The 9,226-nt window shown below is 44.0% G+C and overlaps 1 protein-coding gene across 1 annotated transcript in view; it reads left to right on the forward strand.

Annotated features, from left to right (window-relative positions):
* LOC115941882 (uncharacterized) overlaps positions 1-2,670 on the forward strand; it is a 10,548-nt gene extending 7,878 nt beyond the window's left edge. Inside the window, exon 3 of the mRNA XM_081805444.1 lies at positions 2,390-2,670. Within this exon, the coding sequence (XP_081661570.1) occupies positions 2,390-2,449 (60 nt within the window). The 3' untranslated portion in view covers positions 2,450-2,670. The remainder of the gene's footprint in view (positions 1-2,389) is intronic.
* The last annotated feature ends 6,556 nt before the right edge of the window (positions 2,671-9,226 follow it).

A 9,226-nucleotide genomic window follows, 5' to 3' on the forward strand; every position in this document is an offset into this window, starting at 1 on the left:
AAAAAAAAAAAAGTTTAAAAGTGGAAAGAAAATGCAAATGTTGCACATGGAATAAAACCACCCAAGAAGAAGGAATCTGGAGGTCAACGAATGATAGCAGGAGCACTCATATACTGCTCATCATTTGGTTCAGTCATTTTAGAAAACAGTTTGGCCTTATCCGGTGAAGTTGAAGCTCTGCATACTCTGGCCCACTGATTCCAATCCCTTGGAAACTTGCTGATAAGCTGAAGAAGGTTCGGAACAGCTGTGTTCTGAAGGTCCCACCCTGAAGACAAGCCAAATGTTCACCCACGGCAGGATGAATAGATTGTAATATGAAGATGAACTAACCACAACCACTTGGGACAACATGGATGAATCTTGCAAACATGGGAAATCAAAGAAGCAAGGCCCATGTGTGTATGTGATGATTCCATTGCTATGTTGATTTTTAAAGCAGAAAAATAGACTGAAGTTTTGGGGGAATTAAAACTATAAGGAAAAACAGTCACCAGTGGTTGCCAGAGAGGGTGACCAGGAGGGGATGAGGGGGTGGGTGGGCATGGCCAGTATTTGAATGTGGTAAAAAAAAACAAAGAAAAAAAAGCATGAGACCTACGCTCTTACTTTTTTTTTTTTTTAGATTTTATTTATTTATTTGACAGAGACACAGTGAGAGAGGGAACACAAGCAGGGGGAGTGGGAGAGGGAGAAGCGGGCTTCCCGCCGAGCAGGGAGCCGGATGCGGGGCTCCATCCCAGGATCCTGGGATCATGACCTGAGCAGATGCTTAACGACTGAGCCACCCAGGCGCCCCTACCCTCTTACTTTTTTAAGTGTATGCTATAGTGAACTATAAGCACAATGTTGTATAGCAGGCCTGTAGAGCTTTTTCATCTTACATGAATAAAGAGTGTTCCACTTCCTGACTGTGCATTAGCTTTGTAATTCCACTATAGCTATGTTTGATGCATATTTTGTTTCAATTTATTTGTTTTTTTTGTTTCAATTTTTTTAAAGATTTAGAGAGAGCACGCATGCACACTAGTAGGGGGAGGGGCAGAGGGAGAAGGAGAGAGAGAATCTTAAGCAGACTGCACCGAGCATGGACCCCAACACAGGGCTCGATCCCACAATCCCGAGATCATGACCTGAGCAGAAACCAGGAGTCAAGATGCTTAACCGACTGAGCCACCCAGGTGCCCCTGTGTTTCCATTTTTTAAGGAAAGAATGAATGACACATGTAAAGAAAACTGCCTGAGCAAGAAAAGTAAACAGAAAAGGCAAATGAGGGCACCTGGGTGGTTTAATCATTAAGCGTCTGCCTTTGGCTCCGGTCATGATCCCAGGGTCCTAAGATCGAGCCCCGCATTGGGCTCTCTGCTCGGCAGGAAGCCTGCTTCTCCCTCTCCTACTCCCCCTGCTTGTGTTCCCTCTCTCGTTGTGTCTCTCTCTGTCAAATAAATAAATAAACTCTTTAAAAAAAAAGAAAAGGTAAATGATGCAGTTGCAATGTACAAACTTCTGAATGTGTGGCCAGGAAATGAGCTGCATTGTAAGACACCCTCTAGTTTAAGACTCACGCAGGAGGCTTGTGATTCCAAAGCTTGGAGGCTGCTAAAAGTGTTGCTGATAAAATTTTGGTCATGAGCCCCTGACGGCCTCATGAGTTCAAGGCCTTGTGGAATCATGGCATCAGAATGAGTGGCAGCGAGCCAAGTGAGGCTGCTCCAGCTGCTAAAAACATTCTCTTTGGCATTTGCTGAGTAAGGAAGGTTTCTTGCCTTGACCTATTTTCACCAACGTAGAAAACAGGCTATTGTGGGGAAGGATGCCTGATAAAACTTATTTTAGCAGAGACTCCATGAGTAGGCCTGTTTTTAAAGCTTTGTACGAATAACCTGCTCTCATCAGTCTAAATACATGTCAGGACTGAAAGCCTACATTTCTTTTGTTCCTTTCATCTTCAAAATAAATGGGCTGATGAAGCAGGCACTTGGAATTTAATATAAGAAGAGCATCTATAGGGGCACCTGGGTGACTCAGTTGGTTAAGTGTCTGCCTTCAGCTCAGGTCATGATCTCAGGGTCCTGGGATTAAGCCCCGTGTCTGGCTCTCTGCTCAGCGGAGACCCTGCTTCTGTGTGTGTGTGTCAAATGAATGAATGAAATCTTAAAAAAAAAAAAGCATCTATATCTGGAATTGTACTAGTATTATGTGATAGCAACTTTCAAAGATGGCTCCCAATGATTCCCCACCCTTATGTGATCTCCCCTTGAGTGTGGGCTGGATCTAGGGATTTGCTGGTAATGAAGAGATTCTGTCAGAAGTCATGGGATGTCACTTTCATGATCAGGTTACAGAAGATTGGCTTTCATCTAGCTGGACTCTCTTTTGCCTTTTCAGCTTGCACATTTTGATGAAGCAAGCTGCCGTATAGGAGAGGCCCATGTGGCAAGGGGCTGAGGGTAGCTTCTGGTCAATAGCCAGCAAAGGAGCCAAAGCCCTCAGTCCAACAGCTACAAGGAACTTAGCTCTGCTAGCCACCACATGGACAAGACTTCACACGAGACCACAGCCTTGGCCAACACTTTGCAGCCCTATAATTCCAACTAAGGACTCAGCTAAGCCACACCTAGATTCCTGACTCCCAGAAATTGTGAAATAATAAACACTTTTAATTTTAAGCCAACAACTTTTGGAGTAATTTGTTATGCAGCAGTAGATCACTCATACATCCTGGGGCCAAATCTCCCCTTTCCTTAGAGAAGATACACTTCAGCTTTAGCAGGATTGATGAATATTGGCAAGAAAATTCTTCCTCCTCCCAGAATATTCCCTTAGCTTCATCTGTTTTTGCCATTATTGAGCTAGACCAAGTATATTTCAAACATGGGAAAATTGTTGTGGTTTTAGCTCTTTTGAGACAACCAATACTGTCATTTTCATTGTCCTCCAATGGGAAGGAATTAGGGACTTGTTGTCTCTAAGGAGGCTACAGTTTTTCTCATGGGGACCATTGTAGTAGACACTTCATTCTGAAGTTAATCCTTGGCCCTTGGGGGTTGTCTAAAGAAGAATTCTTTCAGAGATAATTTTGTGGCAGCAAATAAAGGGAAATTTGTGATGCATTTGTGAGCTCCCTATCTTCACTATTTAATGAGATGTTCCCAAATCTTTGTAGTCATCTAAGAAGCTAAAATCCCTGGGCATTTCCGATGGGGAAGTTTGACGATTTGTTCTCATAGATCTCTTTGGGCAGGTTACTGAACAAAATCTTGGTATTTGCACCCACAATCCTGGGCCAGGCAGGCACTAAAATACCCACCTTGTTGACCTGTGATTCATGAACTTAGATTCCCGAAAGGAAATATATCCTTTATGTTCTTTATTCAAAGAATCCAACTTAAATGGATTGGCTGGAATTAGAGTTCTATTTGCAGGGAGTTTGGAGAAAGATTATTGAGGATATAAACAACTTTAAAAAGAAATGTTATAAGGATACCAACATTGTACTGGAAGTTCTAGCCAGAGTAATCAGGAAAGAAAAAGATAGAAAAGGCATCCATATACAAAGGAAGAAGTAAAACAATCTCTGTTCTATTCACAGATGACATGATCTTATATGTGGAAAATCCTAAAGAATCTACCATAAACAAATTCAGCAAAGTTTCAGGATACAAGATCACACAAAAATCAGTTGTATTCCTACCTTCCTTCCTTCCTTCCCTCCCTCCTTCCTTCCTTCCTTCCTTCCTTCCTTTCCTCCTCCTCCTTCTCCTCCTCCTCCTCCTCCTTCTCCTTCTTCTTCTCCTTCTAGAAAGATGGAGGGGCAGAGAGAGAGAATCTCAAGCAGGCTCCATGCCCAGCATAGACCCCAATTCGGGTCTCAATTCCACGACCTTGAGATCATGACCTGAACCAAAGTCAAGATTTGGGTGCTTAACTGACTACACCACCCAGACTGACTAAGCCACTCAGGCGCCCCCAAAATCAGTTGTATTTCTATATACTAGCAATAAATAATCCAAAAATGGAATTAAGAAACCACTCCATTGAGCACCTGGGTGGCTCAGTTGGTTAAGCGGCTGCCTTCGGCTCAGGTCATGATCCTGCAGGCCTGGGATCGAGTCCCACATCTGGGCTCCCTGCTCAGTGGGGAGTCTGCTTCTCCCTCTGCTCCTCTCCCCGTTTTCTCTCTCTCTCTTTCTCATTCTCATGTGCACACGCACACAAATTAATTAAGTAATTAAAATCTTAAAACCCACTCCATTTACAATAGCATCAAGGAATAAAATACTTAGGAATATATTTAACCAAAGAAAGGTAGAGGGAGCCTAGGTGGTTCAGTCAGTCTGGGTGGCATAGTCAGTTAAGCATCCAAATCTGTCTTCGGCTCAGGTCATGATCCTGGAGTCCTAGGATCGAGCCCCGCATTGGGCTCCCTACTCTGCGGGGAGTCTGCTTCTCCCTCTCCCTCTGCTGCTCTCGCTCTCTCTCTGTCAAATAAATTAAAAAAATTTTTTTTAAAAAAAGGTAGAAGTTATACACTGAGAACTACTAAACACTACTTACAGAAATTAAAGTAGATCTAAGTAAGTGGAAAAACATCAGTGTTCATGAATTGGAAAACTTACTAGTGTAAAGATGGCAGTATACCCCAAAGTGATCTATAGATTCAATGTAATTCCTATCAGAATACAGCTGGCTTCTTTGTAGAAATTGATAAGCTGACTCTTAAATGAATATGGAAACTCAAGGGACCCAGAATAACCAAAACAATCTTGAAAAAGAGGAAGAGAGTTGGAGGATTCACAGTTCCTGATTCCGAATCATCATACAAAGCTCCAGCGTGAAACTGGCATAAGGATAGATATATAGAATAATAGAATCAAATTGAGTGGCCAGAAATAAACCCATGTAGCTATAGTCAACTGACCTTTGACAAGGGTGCCAAGACCATTCAGCAGAAAGAATGGCGTCTTTAACAAATGGTGCTGGGACAACCAGATATTCACATGGAATACAATGAAGTTGGACCCTTATGTCAGAGGAGAGGGAGAAGCAGGCTCCCCACGGAGCAGGGAGCCCGATCCCAGGACTTCCAGATCATGACCTAAGCCAAAGGCAGACGCTTAACTGACTGAGCCACCCAGATGCCCCTAAAAACCATAGAACTCTTAGAAGAAAATGTAGGGGTGCATCCTAGTGGCCTTAGATTTGGCAATGATTTCTTACATAAGATGCCCTTAAGTGTCTGCCTTCAGCTCAGGTCATGATCCCAGGGTACTGGGATCAAGCCCCGCATCAGGCTCCCTGCCCAGTAGGGAGTCTACTTCTCCCTCTCCCTCTGCTGCTCCCCCTGCTTGTGCTCTATCTCTGTCAAATAAATAAAATCTTAAAAAAAAAATACCAAAGTACAAGCAACAAAAGAAAAAATATATATAAATTGGACTCGATGAGAAAGAAAACAACTTTTGCATCCAAGGACACTACTAAGAGAATGAAGAGTCCAGAATGGAAAAATATATATATTTGCAAATCATATCTGATAGGTGTCTAGTATCCAGAATATATAAAGAACTCCTACAACTTAACAAAAAGACAACTCAATTAAAAAATAAGCAAAGAGGGGCCCATGAGTGGCTCTGTCCGTTAAGCATCCCACTCTTGAATTCTGCTCAGGTCATGATCTCAGGGTCCTGGGATCAAGCTCTGTGTCAGGCTCCATGCTGGATGTGGAGCCTGCTTGGGTTTCTCTTTCTCCCTTTCCCTCTGCCCCTCCCCACAAGGTGTTCTCTCTCTCTCTCTCTCAAAAAAAAAAAAAAGCAAAGAACTTGAATAGACATTTCTCCAAATGTAAACAAATGGCCAACAAGCACATGAAGGAATGTCCACTATCAGGAGTCATCAGGGAAACATAAATCAAAACTACAATGAGATACCACTTCACACCTGCTAGGGTGGCCAGAATTGGAAAAAAAAAAAAAAATGGAAGTCTCAGTAAGGATGTGAAAAAATTGGAACTCTTGTACATTTCTGATGGCAATGTAAAATGGTGCAGCTATTGTGGGGGGAAAAATGTGGTTCCTCGAAAAATTAACCATAGAATTACCATGTGACATAATTCCACTCCTAGGTGTGCATATCCCAAAGAATTAAAAACAGGTACTCAGGGCGCCTGGGTGGCTCAGTTGGTTAAGCGACTGCCTTCGGCTCAGGTCATGATCCTGGAGTCCCTGGATCGAGTCCCACATCGGGCTCCCTGCTCAGCAGGGAGCCTGCTTCTGCCTCTGACCCTCTCCCGTCTCATGTGCTCTCTCTCTCTCATTCTCTCTGTCTCAAATAAATAAATAAAAAAAATCTTAAAAAAAAAAATTTAAAAAAATAAATAAATAAATAAAAACAGGTACTCAGATACTTGTTCAAGAATGTTCCTAGCAAAAAAAAAAAAAAAAAAAGAATGTTCCTAGCAGTGGGGCGCCTGGGTGGCTCAGTTGGTTAAGCAACTGCCTTCAGCTCAGGTCATGATCCTGGAGTACCGGGATCGAGTCCCGCATCGGGCTCCCTGCTCGGCGGGGAGTCTGCTCCCTCTGACCCTCCCCCCTCTCATGCTCTCCCTCTCTCTCTCATTCTTTCTCAAATAAGTAAATAAAATCTTTAAAAAAAAAAAAAAAAAAAAGAATGTTCCTAGCAGCACTATTCACAATAGTCAAAACGTGGGAACTCAAATATCTCTTATTGGATGACTGGATGAACAGATGTGGTATATACACATGCAGTGGAGTAGTGTTCAGCCATAAAATAGAATGATGTATGGATTCAGGCTCCAGCATGGAGGAACCTCAAAAACATGCTTCGTGAAAGAAGCCATAGTGAAAAGGTCACGTACTGTATGGTTCCCTGAACATGAAGCACATCCAGACCAAATAAATCCAGAGATGGAAAGCAGATTACTGGTCATCAGGGGATGGGGGAGGGAGGAATGGGGTTAGTGCCAGTGGGGAGGCAGTTTCCTTTAAGGGCGAGGAAAATGTATGGGAACGAGTTGTAGATACAGGTTGTACAACATTGTGAGTGTACCCGATGCCACTGCATTGTCCGCTTTAAAATGGCTAATGGAGGGGCGCCTGGCTGGCTCAGTCCATGAAGTACGGGACTCTTGATCTTGGGGTTGTCAGTTCAATCCGCACTTTGGGTGTAGAGATTACTTAAAAGCTTTAAAAAATTTAAAAAATAAAGTGAATGGCTCATTTTGTTACGTGAATTTTACCTCTAAAGAAAAAATGTTGGGGCGCCTGGGTTGCTCAGTCATTAAGCGTCTGCCTTCGGCTCAGGTCATGATCCCAGGGTCCTGGGATCAAGCCCCGCATCGGGCTCCCTGCTCCGCGGGAAGCCTGCTTCTCCCTCCCCCACTCCCCCTGCTTGTGTTTCCTCTCTCACTGTCTCTCTCTCTCTCTCTCTCTGTCAAATAAATAAAATCTTTAAAAAAATAAATAAAACAAAAATTGCTAGGGGCGCCTGGGTGGCTCAGTTAAGCGTCTGCCTTCAGCTCAGGTCATCATCTCAGGGTCCTGGGTTCAATTCCTGCATCAGGCTCCCTGCTCAGCCGGAGTCTGCTTCTCCCTCTCCCTCTGTCTCTCCCCAGCTCATTCTCTCTCTCTCATAAATAAATAAAATCTTAAAAAAAAAAAAATTACTAGAGGGGTGCCTGGGTGGCTCAGTCATTGAGCGTCTGCCTTCCGCTCAGGTCATGATCCCAGGGTCCTGGGATCGAGCCCTGCATCGGGCTCCTGGCTCAGCGGGGAGCCTGTTTCTCCCTCTCCCACTCTCTCTGCTTGTGTTCCCTCTCTCCCTGTCTCTCTCTCTGTCAAATAAATAAATAAAATCTTGAAAAAAGAAAAAAAAAATGTTGAGCTCATCAAACCACTTTGTCAACAGTGCCAAACGTTTACGATCTCATTCAGTTCTGACAACCAGCCCGGTGAGAGTGGATTGCCCCCTCCCCACCATATTGTCCTCCAAGCTGAATTCTAATTCATCTATATAAATTATACCTGCACCAGATAGTGTTTTGAGAGGAGGCAGGAGGTACCTAGACTGTAAGTCTGTTTGTTGAAAACCAACCTCATTGGTCTCAGTGTCCTTGTAAAAGATAAAGGAAGTGATCCAGTAATTTTACCTTTTTTTTTTTTAAAAGTTTTTTTTTTAAAGATTTTATTTATTTATTTGAGAGAGAGAGAATGAGAGACAGAGAGCACGAGAGGGAAGAGGGCAGAGGGAGAAGCAGACCCCCTGCCGAGCAGGGAGCCCGATGCGGGACTCGATCCCGGGACTCCAGGATCATGACCTGAGCCGAAGGCAGTCGCCCAACCAACTGAGCCACCCAGGCACCCAATTTTTCCTTTTTAAAAAATATTTTATTTATTGATTTGACAGAGAGAGAGCACAAGCAGGGGGAGCGGGAGAGGGAGAAGCAGGCTTCCCGCGGAGCAGGGAGCCCGATGCGGGGCTGGATCCCAGGACCCTGGGATCATGACCTGAGCCGAAGGCAGACGTTTACCTGAGCCACCCAGGCGCCCCCCCAATACTTTCACAATGGTCCAAGAGCTATCGGTATTAAATCAGTGTAAAGCCACACCGTGGATTTCCCATTCCCATCTGTTTACAAAATGCTCCAAGGAGACTACTTCCAAAAAATGCTAAAAGGCTTATCTGCTGGTTCTGAAGTTCTACTTGAACTTCACTGTGCCTGTCTAATCACTACTGGCCACACTTCTAGTGAGCAAGGACCACTTTCAGCCAGGTTGTTGGGCAGTGGAAATGGTTTTTTTATGATCCAAAATTTAATTGGAGAGGACTTGTAATACTGACTGTGCACTTTTTTTCTTGAGAGGGGGAGGGGCAGAGGGAGAGAGAGAGAATCCCAAGCAGGCTCCATGCCCAGTGAGGAGCCCAAGGCCAGGCTCAGTCTCACGACCCTGGGATCATGACCTGAGCCGAAATCAAGAGTCGGACACTTAAGTGACTAAGCCACCCAGGCGCCCCAGACTATGCACTCTTTTACTTTTAGTAATCTCTACATATAATGAATGTGGGGCTTGAACTTACAACCATGAGATCAAGAGTCACCTGTTCTCCCAACTGAGCCAGCCAGGTGCCCCTGATGTACTCCTGAACGAGCACTTTGCTCATTACACTGTGGTGTTTACCCTTTAGCAACTGTATTAATTTCATAAAAAC

Source organism: Leptonychotes weddellii, chromosome 1, assembly GCF_054177405.1.
Source record: "Leptonychotes weddellii isolate Sample4059 chromosome 1, ASM5417740v2, whole genome shotgun sequence".
Taxonomy (NCBI): domain Eukaryota; kingdom Metazoa; phylum Chordata; class Mammalia; order Carnivora; family Phocidae; genus Leptonychotes; species Leptonychotes weddellii.